Genomic DNA, 13,168 nt, shown 5'->3' with positions numbered 1-13,168 from the left:
TGCCGTAATCGGTCCTCTGATCATATCTCTTTGCTATAGCATATTTTATTTGCCACCTCCTTGGTATCCTCCTTTCAGCACAGTTTATTTTCTTTTCTCCTTTAGTTTTGGGGATGTTGATCGGAATGCCTCGCCTCCTCCCTCACCATTTTTTTCTGCCATCCTCGCTGCATTTCAACCAGCAGCATGTGATGACGCGGAAGAAGCCTGGCGTAGTCATATCAACCAGCTCATGTGCGATTCTGATGGTTCCTGTGCAGTTTATACATTTCATGTGTTCTCTTCCCTGTTTAAGGTAAGAAAATAGGTTTAAGACTCAAAGTCAAAATGTTTAGATTGTGTATAGCTATTAGGAGTTTCTTAGTAATAGTAGCAGTAATGAACTAACAGTTACTGTAGACATTATAATTTTGCATGTTGCAGAATTATTTTACCAGATTTTCATGCAGAGCTGTCTTCTAGAACCAGTTTTGTCATAAAAATATTATGGATCTCATACTCGCAGGTTTGAAGATAGCATTACAAAATGTGGATTCAGTTTAAGGAGCATTTTCYTCTCTACTCTACAAGTAGCCTGAAATGATAACTACAAGAGACAGGAAATAGCCTTTTCATCTCAAACTATTGTTAATTTGTGTTTTCATCTTAAACTGTTGAAATCTGAGGATGCCTATGTAAGGTCAACATGATTAAATACTGTGCAGCTAATCATCTTAATATAAATATCCAGCTGCCATGATGTAATTTAAATTCCAAACTACGAGTCTGTAGACTAGAAATGCATTTCTCTCTTCTAAAACCATATGTGTCACCAGTGCAAAGATAAGCATCCTGCAAAAATATAAGGAAAAAAAAAGGGGGCAAATGTACCAGTTGTTCTAAGGAATGATTGTCTGTTTTCAAATGTAACTAATTTTAAAGCCTTTTTTACTGTTTTTTCTGCTTATATGAGACACCTGCAGGATGGTTAGCTTGCTGCAGCAGTGCACACACTAGCCAGGTACCTTCATGCAGAGTTTAAGTTCACACGGTCTCAGACCATACAGGGCTTTTTAATTAGCAAAGGGCACCCCACTAATAAATATACCATCTCAAGACCCTTACAGATATATTTAAGACTATATTGGTTTGAGGAAGAAACATCATATGTTAGGAATTTGTTTTCCATCCTGTTTCCTCAGTGTTTCACCTGGGTTAATTTGTATCTCTTCTTGAGCTGCATCCTGTGTTCTGCTTTAAACATTGCACCACTGGAAACATGGGTACCTAAAGTTAGGCATCCTTTAAAAAATTGTCTGATAAATAACTCTTTGAGAAACTGTAGTGCTGACCGGAGCACATGACAGCTCAACTTCGAAAATATCCCCTGTGTTTGTTCATGATGTGTATTTCAGCTTTCCTTTGCCATTATTTCAGGCCTAGAGGTTAGTAGCCCTGTTCAAGTGTTCTGAGAATTATTTTTCCTTTCATTCATTTTTAAAGGAACTGCTGTCATACACTTCTGAAAGCTAAAACAGCAAATGATACTGAATAGCACAAGACCTTAAAATTGCCTGTAAAGTGCCTGTTTAACTCCACATTCTGTCATATGCACAATGCATTTGCTGTTATTTTAAACAGAGACCCTCCTCATTTTCTTCAGCTGATACTGAATGAGAAAGATATAATACTGTTGTCAAAAAAATTTCTATAGCAGCAAAACCTGAGGAACAGTAATGAAAAATAAAAGGTGCTAATAGTATCAACAAACCAGTATTTTCTAGCTAGAGTCACAGAGATATTTTTAGCCTATTAAAATAGCTTTGTTCCCCTATTTAGGGTTAAAACATAGGAGTATTATCTTTTGCATGTTTTTTCATAAGAACCCAGCTCGTCTGGAATTGTATTGTGTTTGCCCCATAAAACTCTGCTACTCATCGCTAATTTAAAAGAGTTGACCCTCACCAACAGGAAGTTTCAAGAAACAAGCCTAATATGTGCTAGGCTTGCAACATGAAGTACTGCCAAAATATTTAACTGTGCAACAAAATCCTTGTTTGGAGCAGCCTGTCAACTTAATACTTGAAGTGAAAGAAGTGCATTTTCCAGGGCACTTTTATTTCAGTCTGCATCAAGTTAATGGTATCTTGGATGTTTGCCTACAGCATGCTGAACTTGTTTAAAATTCCTGAAATTATTGAAGTACTTCTCCTGTAAACTAGTGGTATCTCAGAGATCTCTGGATAATCTTTATGGCTCCCTGCTCTAAGCTGCCTCTTTGTATTCAGTCAAATCAAATGTCTTCCAGCAGACCATCCGGTTCCAAGACACACAGATTTGAGAGCCAGCAAGTAGTTTCCATAATTGAACCTTTCTGTTACTAAAAATCCTCTTCCCAGCTGGAAGAGAACATCGGTTAAGAAGAAAAAATTCTGAGAATGTTTTGTTCTTATTTACATTCACCTAAAACACACAGTGACTATATGTAGACATATAATTATTCACATAGTTGATAAGTCCCTTTTCATAAAACACAGGCTGCCTTCAGGCCTTGCTTGAAGGATTTCAATCATGTAATCTGCACCCAAAAGAACAGAACTGAAATAAGTCATTATAGAACTAATAGTTCATGTAATTGCAAAATAAATATATTTAGTGAAGTAATATAGACACCAATGTGCAATCTGTGATCATTACAAGTTTTAATACTTTGGAGTGCTGTTTCAGCCAGTTGTCTTCTTAGCTGTATTTTGATTGAGTGTTGGGGTTGTTTTTTTTTAATATCTGAAAAGGAAATCAGTAAAGGAAGAATATGCTTTGTTGAATCTGAACACTAGACTTATCAGCTTCTGATGAAGCTATGGCTGTAGTGTTTTGAGGAAGTTCTTCCCATAAAGTAAACTAAAACTTTTTAACACATTAATCAATGAGGGACCTCAGAAGTTCATGTAGTTCTTTATCTTGCCCAGGAAGGGATGAATTATAACTATCATTACTGTCAAATGTTTCTAAACTTTTTTCTCTAGGCTGTTCTTAACCTTTAGGCTATGGTGAAACTTCACAATTTTTCTGGGCAATATAGTCCAGTGCTTAACTCTCCTTATCACTTGAAAACTTTTCTTTCTGTGTTTTGTGCCTGTGGCTTCTTGCTCTATCCACAGCAGTTATGTAGAAGATTTATTCTTCTTTGCTTTGCATCTGCCGCTTATATTTGAGGACCATGATCATGACTTCTCCTATCCCAAACTTCTCTTATTTAACCTCAGTTCTTTCAACCTTCCTCGTAAGTCACATTTTCTAGACTTCGAACTGTTGCTATGGGCTCCCTTCAGTTAGTCTGTGTGTGACTTGAAAAGCAAGAACAGACTCTGTACTTCAGCCTAGGTTCCTACCAGCACTAACTACAACAGGAGGATCCATGTTTTGTAGAAGGTATTCCTGCTTACATATCTCTCTCTGATACATGCTGTATAGGGGGATACAATTAATTCATTCCAGTTAGCACCAGTTTCACCAAACCTTGGACTGAATCTTTGTTTTCAGAAGATATCTAAGTAGTGAATCTCCCACTGTCACCAGTGCCTATGGTTCAGATGATTCTTCTAGTTGATCATAAAAATAATCATTTACCGGGTTTGATGGCCTAAGTGAGAATCCCCACAATGTCAATACCTTTGTCATTTTCCACTTTTTATTATTATTCAAAGACTTTCAGAATTCTGTGTTCTGCCTTTTGATATACATGGCAAAATCCTTATCCTGGAGCTTGTCACTGCTTCTTGACTGAGCTATAGTTATCTAATTAGTGTTACAGCTATGTAAATTATGCCATCCAGTATCTGCTGAGCTACTTAATGTTGTCATTCTGATCACGCACGATGATTTTCGGTTCCTTTGGGTTATTCTCCTATTCCTTCTGGTTATTTTTGCTTGTCTGTTTTCCAATAACATGTTTTGTTCTAGCTTTAGCAACTTGTTCCACTGTGTAATAAACAATTTCAGTTTATTCTCTTTGAGCAGGAGAATAGATATCAGCTTCATTCTTACTAAGCAGGCTAAAGTAATTCAAATGTAAGTGATGCACAAATGTATGAGTTGGACTCGAGTACCACCAGTTTAAAGTCTAATCTGTATAAATTATCTAGTGGAGTCTGTGTGCTTTTGTTTCATTCTGTACACGAAAAGAAAATAAGCAACTAATATCAGTTGAAGAAAATATCACTGACTTCAACTGATTTATAGTAGAAATTGTTGCTTTGTTCAGATGTAAAGGTTGTATCTGCTCTTTGGCCTGCAGCATTCTTCTGATTCGACATGAATTATGTGGAGATTGTAACATGGACAAACAAGGAATTAATTACATGAATATTTATTCTACACATTCTGTGATCACAGTCATTCAGAGAAACAATGATTTATGCCCTTTTAGGTATGTTGGTGTCCCATGAGCACCAAGTCAGTGCTGTGTAACAGCTTATTTTTCATGCATGTTTTAACTTTTTTCTTTAACTTGTCCGTATTCAGTAAGATAATACAGATGGTTATGCAAAGATCATAAAATATTAAATTTTTAGAATTATGTACTGCCCTGTTTTGCCAGTGCATAGAAGATAGTCTGAATCCAACTTCCCTGGAAGAGTGGGAAGTCCTGAGCTTTTGTGGGGTCAGTGCATACAACCATCCTTTACTGCCTGTGTTGCAAATATTGGGAACAAGCTTAATCTCAGAGTGTGCTGTGCTCTGGCTGTCCTCAGCTGGTAGGACACAGGAGTGACACAGGAGACCTAACCATATAGGAGCTGTACAAGGAAACTCAAGAAGCTGTAATTAGTAAGAGCCCCTTGTCTCTGCTGCGAACTCAATGCAGCAGAGAGTCTGGACAACATACTGAGTGACACATGTCATGTTTTGTTTCAGTGTTGAAGTAAAATGGTAGAAACACACGGTAAGACAAATATCAGTCTGATCTTGTCTACTATCAGGGCCGGTTCAGATGCTTTAGAGAGAGGTTCACAAATAAGCAATTACTTAATAATTTCTCTGTAGAGAAAGCTTTGTTTTAACCATCTTATCAATTATTTTTTGGTATACGCCCTACAATATGATGGTTTATATAGCTTTGTTTTTTAAGTCCAGTCTAGCAGTATACATTATCCATAAAGTCCTGGATTCAGTTCAGCTGATTTTAGGTACTTCACTTACATGCCTCAAGGTAGGAGCAGTAGCAGGCTATTCATATGTCTGTGATCTGAATAGATATTTGGGAAGCACTTACTTCTGTCTGATAAGGAATACTTACACTGATATGGGTCCTAACCTGCATTCCTCACAGAAATGCCTATGGTTACAGGGCATAAATCATGTAAAAATGAATTTTATTTTAAAAAACATTTGCGTGTTACTCCCACCTGCTGAGCTGCTGGCCTTAATGAGATATATTTTGGCAATGAAACCTGCTGTGTATGTATCTGTATAATTATTTCAGTTCCTGGAAGACTAAAATATTGTTTTTATTTATTATTCATTTTATGTATTATTTATGTATTTGTATGTATTTATGTATTCACTGAAAAGAAAGTGATAGCACTAGACTGCTTCTGGAAGGCTAGACTCTTTTAAAACTCAAAATATCAAAAAAAAACCTTCTGAGAAGAATAATTCCCGGATGCAATGCAGTATTGCTGGAGTCCTCCCAAGCAGCAGAAAAGTTCTAGTAAGAAAGTTTTTCCCACAGGGGAAAACAGAACTTCTTTTATGTTTTTTCCTTGCTGCTCTTTGGCATTAGGATGTTCATTACATTATCTGATTAGGCACTTGACATGGAATAGTAACAAAACAATGCCTGGAATGGGCAGAAAAGGTAATGTGCTGATCAACTCAGTTAACTCTGTACAGCTAAGAAAAAGCTACATGTGGGTAGAAGGCTTTGTAAAGAATGAATCATCTTTACAGAAAAGAATATATTTCAGTAGTAGATATAAATTCTGTGACTAGTTTCACAGCTGCCCAGTAGAAGAAACTTCTGTACACTGTGTCCACCATGATAATTATTACTCAGTATCCTTGAGCAAACATTCAGTTCTCCACAGGGAGATGGTCTCTTTTGCCCATGTTATTTTATGAAGAAAAAAAAATGCGTGCCATTTGTTTACAAAGGAAAGAAGCTTGTCTTGAGCGAAGAATGTGATGAGCCCTGTTTTGCTTTACAGAATATTCAGAAAAGGTTCTGCTTCCTAACCTGCGATGCAGCTAGTTACCTAGGAGACAACCTGCGAGGAATAGGCTCAAAGTTTGTAAGGTCTTCTCAGATGTTAACATCATGTTCAGAATGTCCGACCCTTTTCGTAGATGCAGAAACAGTGAGTATATTCCTTTAGAAAGTCATGTGCTGCATTGCAGTGGGTTATTTCACTGCTTATTTCACTTACAGTCAATTCTTGAACAGATGCATCGAGAGGATACCCACCTCCTCTCTCTGACTTCTTATCTCCTGTTTTTGCCCAAATATAACAATCGCCTACCAGACCCAGTTAGCTCTGCAAAAGGAAAAGGAGAAGCTATTTTTTATGTAGTTCAGCATGAAAGGTGACAATATGTTCAGTGGCTTCATATGATTGAACTGTGTTGTGAGCTGGATGATAAAGATATGTATTAGAGAATGAGACTGCTCTTCCCATTGTTTTTATTCTGGCCCATATTCATCCAACAGCCTCAGGTCCGTGTAGCCTTGTGCAGGAATATAGAGGTAGGAATTTTTGAAGTGTAATCCTGGACCTGCTTTTCACCCACTGCTGTGACCACGGAAAAGCTGGGCCTTTCCTTCACTAAAGAGCTGTGGAGATTAACTAGTTAAGTTTTGTGCAATATTTTATTTTAGGGAAGTCTTCTCTGAAGCTGTTAAACCCAGAACACAATTTCAGTTCCAAAGTATGCACAGGCGCTGTTGGATTTTCAGTATAGTATCCTACCTATATATATTGTATTTGTATAAATATAAAATCAAATATTTTTCAGTAGTAGTATCTCTAAATCTAAGCATTCTTTTCCAAGACCTTTTCTGTTCTATCCTTTCTGTTCTACTAATATTTTTATTCTTTTATAAGTGACATTTACTAGCCCTTTTGATTTAATTTCTCCAGCTCCTCTCCTGCGGCCTTCTTGAAAAGCTGAAGTTCAGTGTTCTAGAACTACAGGAATATCTGGACACATATAACAACAGGAAAGAAGCAACTCTCTCGGTATGCTAGAGTATATTATATTCTTTTTTTTGTACGTATACTTATTCTATGTCTTGTGACTGCAGATAGTATCAGAGCTGTTTAAATGAATATTGAGTCAAACAATGTGTTTCAAATATTGGATTCATTAAAAGTTATTTCCAGAACGTAGGAACCAAAAGCAAAAAAAAGACTATTGCATCTCTTACTCTTAAAAACATTGACATCTCTAATGTTCCTAGTCTCTCCTTTATCCTAATTAGTAATTAATTCATTCATTTTCTTGATATATGCAATTCAAATGCTAATAGAAATCAAGACTGTAACTTGTAAGTTACAGCCAAAGCAAATTGTCATAGTCTGTATGAATAAGGAGTTCAACTACAAGTTTTTGTGTTTACATACTATACTGTGAAACTAAAATACTGCTTACCTTTCTGCAAATCAAGCTACAGACTTTATTCATATCTTCTTTTAATTTCTCTGTGAAAACAGTGGCTTGCAAACTGCAAAGCAACATTTGCTGGGGGCTCACGAGATGGAGTTATTACCTGCCAGCCAGGGGACTCAGAAGAGAAGGTAATAAATGAGCAGAAGTATTTCACTCCTCTAAAGTGACATGTCAGACACATCTTTTTCTTGGAACCTCCAGAGTATACTGCCTCCTTGTCTGTCTGCTGGGCTTGAGCATAACCCAGTTCTGCACTCCAGGCTCCAAGGTACCGCTGTTGCCTGGGCCCTGGCCAACGGCAATGGGAGGTGTCTAGTGGGAGTACTTCTGCATTCCTGTTCTACCTGAGGAAGCAGAGCTAACCCTCTCTGGCCAGTGTGTGCTCTCCCTTTTAGAAAGATGTTGCAGCCGCAGGCAGTTTCCCCTAGCACAGAGTCTCTGATGATCTCTTCTGATGGCCTCTGCTTCCACATTACACCCATTTGCTCTACAGCCATTAGAGGCACAGTCTGCCCAAGAGCACTTGGGCCTTTTTGACTTGAACTCTGATTCCCGAAATACAAGACTTATCTGGTTCAAAGCCAGTAGCTTGGTAGTGATGAAACAGTGACTGTAAAATGGCCAGTGAAATGATTTATGCTGTACAGAACTATTTGTAGCAAAGCCAAAATATCTCTTACATCACTTTTGAACAGAAGTTTTACAAAGACACAAAATACATGTATATATACACACACAGATGCATAAATATATATTTAGTGTATTGAGTCCAGTTAAGAAATCAATCTTTTCAGAAATTAACATCATCAGCAGGCATCCCAGTTGTCTGATATACTAAGTATAGGAAATAGCTGGTATTTCAGTGATGCAGAATGAGTTGGGAAATGCTATTTTGTGACTTTTTTTCTTTGGAGGAGAAAGAATGGAGGGATGGGAAAAAGAGGGGTTGAGGAGAAGGAATCAAAATTAGGAAACAGCACCAGCATATACAAAAAAAGTGACGCCTCCTCTCTCCATGTCTTTTTACATATAAAAAACAATGATGGCATTTTCACCCTATTTTACACCCTGTTTTAACTATTTTTTCAGATACTGTTTTCTTCTCATGTTGGTTTCAGTTTGTCCCTCTCTCTGTCTCCTCCTACAATTTATTTTCTTTCCTTCTGTTTTTATCTTAGCCTCTATTTCCTTCCTCTCCCTATTTATCTTCCTGTCTTTGGTCTCCCTTGATTTTTATATATGCCATTGCCCAGTAATCCCAAATCCTTGCCACCACTGCATTTTCGTTTCCTTGACCTTATTAGCCTTAAAACCTCTGGGTAGAATCACATGTTCAAACTTCCCTTTCTGGCATTGGCACCAGCAAAAGTTACACATACTTTCCAATGCATTTAAATAAGAGATTCCTTTCCTTAATTGCAATGGTGCACAGGGATGTTACAAGTGAGCTATTCCCAAAAGTAAAAAAAAAAAAAAAAAAAAAGGGGAGCTGGGGCACATGCTATTACCTCTCCTGTGAGTACATCGTGAGTGGGAGATAAAATATATGTGGAGAAGCGTATCTACAGGAGCATGAATGAGTGCTCTCTTCCCACTGGTGCACAACACCCTGAACAGTGGCTTTGGACAGTAGGTGTTACATGTCTTGCTCTGTACAGCTTATGCTCCTCATCCCTCTTCTGAAAATATGCAAAATGAGATGGAGGATCACAGATCTTGCTGATGACCTACTTTGTTTCTTTTTTAAAAAAGTAGAGCAGAGCGAATGCTAAGAAGGAATAGATGATAAACTGAGCTCATACATAGAGGGCCTAAAAGCATCTAAAAGTTAGAAGTGTCATAATCCATTTGTAAATTTTTTTTCATTAGGTGTTCTGTTTCAGAATTAAATGTGTGTTTTGTGAAGCCAGGGTTAATGTCCTTACTGCTTATGAGGCAGACTGAAAAGAAAGGTTTCTCATTCCTGCAGGAATCCCTGTCCTCTCCCCAGCAATGTTCCTTCAGCCCAAAATGTTTATTTTTCCTTGGAAGTTGACAGGATGGTAGGTCTTTGATCAAGAGGCATATTTTTTTCTTTCCCTTCTCATTCAGCTGTCCATTGAAACAGCTCTTGCCAAAGGAATTTTCTCTATCTATCTACAGTACTATTTTTTCACCAAAAATGTAATCGAAGGAAGAGTCAAGGGAAACTAAGGAAATGCCATTAGGAAGGGAAAAGGAAAAGTGACTCCTAGACTGGCAAACAGTTTGTTTTCATGCCTTTCCTCTCCTCTTCTCCCTCAGCCTGAAGTGGTATATCCATGTAGGCACACAATGAAAAGAAAGGGAAGTATGCCAAAGAATCAGATAATTGTAGAAAAAGCTGTCTTTCTTACAGTGTTAGCTACAAGGGAACCTGCCTAAACTCCTCAACTCACTGAGGGTTAGCCTGGGGCCTGGACTGGTGCTTAGCACTTCTGATGTACCAAGTTACTTAGCTCAACCCAGAAACAGGCTGTTGCTGGAAAAGGATCAGAAATAATTGTAAGGAGGAAAAACAATACCTTGTTCTACAGAGGGCAGAAATCTTAGGTTCTCAAAATTCACCAACTAGTAAAAAGCTTGAGCGGAAATTGTCTGCTCTATAGACAAGACAGACATAAGGCCAAATTCAGAGTTAGCACAAGTGTCTAAGGGTCAGAAATAATTGTAATGCAGCAGAAATGCACTTAAATGGACCTGTGCCCGCTTATGCTAGTAGTTAAGTGGGCACCAGTTTCTCTAATCAGATGTTATTTCACAATAATTGCACATGATTTGTTGACCATTGTTACTGTTTCTTGAATGTGGACAAAGGCAAAAATTGCTTGCTAGGACATTCAAGAAGCTTGAAATAGAAGCTGTCTAGGTCAGCTGCTAGAACTACAAAGCTGTCTGAGACTGGGTAAAAGCTTACTGTCCCTTATTCGTGCAACAGATTACATGATTTGGATGGGGCTGTGATGTGAAAGCTTTGATGCTGCATCCAGCAACAGAGTCTCAAGAACACAGGAATTATTTTATGGGCAAAGAAAATTGCATATTACTATTCTGCTGTCTGTCCCACTGTTAGATGAGTAAAGCTATCGGTATATTCTTGGACCCTTCTAAACAGGGAGATTTTTATTTAGTCAAAGACTGCTTTTTTCTGGAAAAGAGATATGTGATTTATCATATTTTTCTTGTCAATTAGCAATGCTGATTCAAATAAGTATTTGCCTCCTGAGGAGACATTCAGTTTACTCTGTAAGTCCAAAGTCAGTATACACCTTTCTTAAGCCATGTTCATCCCAGAGATCACCACAAGCTAATGGGTGTGTGGGTTTGATACACCCCATGCTACACCCCATATAACTTTGCTCAAAAAATTCAAAATGTACCTGTTGCTGTGGGTTTCCTTGTGGCTACAGGTTCAGACAGGTGTGACCCTCACTGGCTGCTTGAAGGACTGCAAAATATGCAAAGACTAAACATTCAGTATTTTCACCTACCAAAGACAATACTTGTGTAGTGTCTCTCAGTGTCTCTGTTTACTAATCTGAAACAACACTTGCCTTATTACAGGAGTTAAACTAGAGACAGAGAAATACAGTGAAAGCTGGGATCTTTCTGCCTGAGCCCTTGCAGAAGGGAGGGGAGACTAAGAAATGTCAGTTAGTTCCAAAATTATCATCTTGTCAGCCTCCAAGGAATACTTAGTTTTATGCTGAAGGATATAGAAAGAGGAGTTAAAATCATCAAGTTACAGATCCGTGTTAAGTAGAACATCAGTAATTTAGGGATACATTGCAATATTTATTGAAAGCTCAGTATATTTTCGTTCAGTGAGGGAGGGTTTTTCATGTAAGATGAAGCCTTCTCCCCGAAGCAGTAGAGAGAAGACAATTTTTCTGGGGAAATAATGACCATGGAATTCACTTACGTGCTGCTTTCCCCCTTCTTCTATAAAGTAAATTCCATGGCAAATTAGAAATCATGTATGGACTTGAATACTTTTAAAAGTCCAAATGAAGCTTAGCAGCATGCTGAAATTCAGAGGAGCCTCAGATGCAAACGAGATTTGCAAACCGCAAAACTGCATGCCTGTGACTTCACTGGAGCGCAGTAATCTCTCTGCTCTCTTCACCTTCTTATCTTAAAATTAACTTTACAAAGCTTGACTTAAATGAACTGCATGCAATTTGGCAAGATATAAAGTTTTTTTTCAGAGTACTAAATACAGGGGAAAATGTTCAAATAATGTTAAAAGCATAAAATTGAACATCATGAGTGTAAAGCTTAGTTTGTCAAGGTTGCATGGAAGGGTAATGCAGGACTGAGGGAAATACTTTCCATGCTTTTTTTAATAATAAGGCCCATGGAAGGAAGCCAGGCCAAAATACTTTGTTTGTCTATGCCGAGTTAGCATTATTTAACATTTCTGTATTTGCTACCTTTGCATTGACGGTAATGTAAATCATTTTAATAAAAATTCCAAATGTTTATTAACATCAGGTGCGTACGCACTGACATCTGGCTGTAACTGGGCAGATGTCATTCCGGTTTGTTGGTTACAACCATACACGATGACTCTGTTGATCTAAAACAGCATGAGAATATAATATATATAATAATGAAAGCTGCATTAGAATTGCACAGGGAACAGATTTGTGCAAATGTTCTTGACAAAGAAAAGAACTCTTCTTTTGAGGATAGAAGTTTATTTCTGAGAGGTTTTTGCTCTAATCATTGAAATGCTAATGCAGGTCAATTAGGCATTGTTATTACTATTGCAACAGGACTATTGTTCCAGAACAATTAAAAAATCAGTGAATCATTACTGGTGAGAGGAAGAAATAGGAATCCTTGTGAACTTGCAGCACTGCCATGGAGTTGAACCAATCTGTCATTTTCCTTGGATTTTTTTTTTTTATGATAGTCATAACTTAAGAGTTGTGTGCAAAATGTTTCCATTGTCATGTGCCAAGTAATAAACCTAACAGTCACAAGGCTTATCCCAGAAATTTCATTAGCTCTATGATATCCAAAAATGGAAGTATTAATAAATAACAAAGTATTTACAAATAACAAAGTTCAGTTCTGTTAATCACTTGAAAACCCTGCATAATGTTTTGAGTACTTCTGTGATACAAGCTCATTTCAGTAATAGAGAGCAAATTTAAGTAAATGTATTATTTCAAGAATTTTCTAACACAATTTTACTGTAAGTTCCTGGGCTACTGAGTGGGATAAATCAAAATTAATAAATCTGAGGATCTAACTGAGGCTATTTAGTCTGTTAGCTACCATTAAAATTAAAGCTTGATTTTATTTAGCAAGACTGCTGTGCATGTTGTATGTGGTATTTCCAACCAGTTATCAGGTTGAGGCAAGCATTGCTAATACTGCTGACAAGTTATGCTATTAAAGATGGGCTGTGCTTCCTATTGCATGCGTTACACTGACACTATACTTTCTTTCCTTTCCTTTTTTCCTGTGCCATGCTTGCTGTGTAGCAAATGGA

General features: G+C 37.5%; 1 protein-coding gene across 1 annotated transcript in view; it reads left to right on the top strand.

Moving 5' to 3' along the window:
* Positions 1-13,168, top strand: part of FRY (FRY microtubule binding protein) — a 230,379-nt gene that overhangs the window by 209,774 nt on the left and 7,437 nt on the right. Inside the window, exons 55-58 of the mRNA XM_026087808.1 lie at positions 106-295; positions 6,189-6,338; positions 7,119-7,217; positions 7,692-7,775. Coding sequence (XP_025943593.1) covers positions 106-295; positions 6,189-6,338; positions 7,119-7,217; positions 7,692-7,775 — 523 coding nt within the window. The remainder of the gene's footprint in view (positions 1-105; positions 296-6,188; positions 6,339-7,118; positions 7,218-7,691; positions 7,776-13,168) is intronic.

The sequence above is a fragment of the Apteryx rowi genome, unplaced genomic scaffold (genome assembly GCF_003343035.1).
Source record: "Apteryx rowi isolate R43461 unplaced genomic scaffold, aptRow1 scaffold_735, whole genome shotgun sequence".
Classification (NCBI taxonomy): domain Eukaryota; kingdom Metazoa; phylum Chordata; class Aves; order Apterygiformes; family Apterygidae; genus Apteryx; species Apteryx rowi.
The sequence above is the reverse complement of the archived record's forward strand: the minus strand, read 5'-3'. Positions and strand labels throughout refer to the sequence as shown.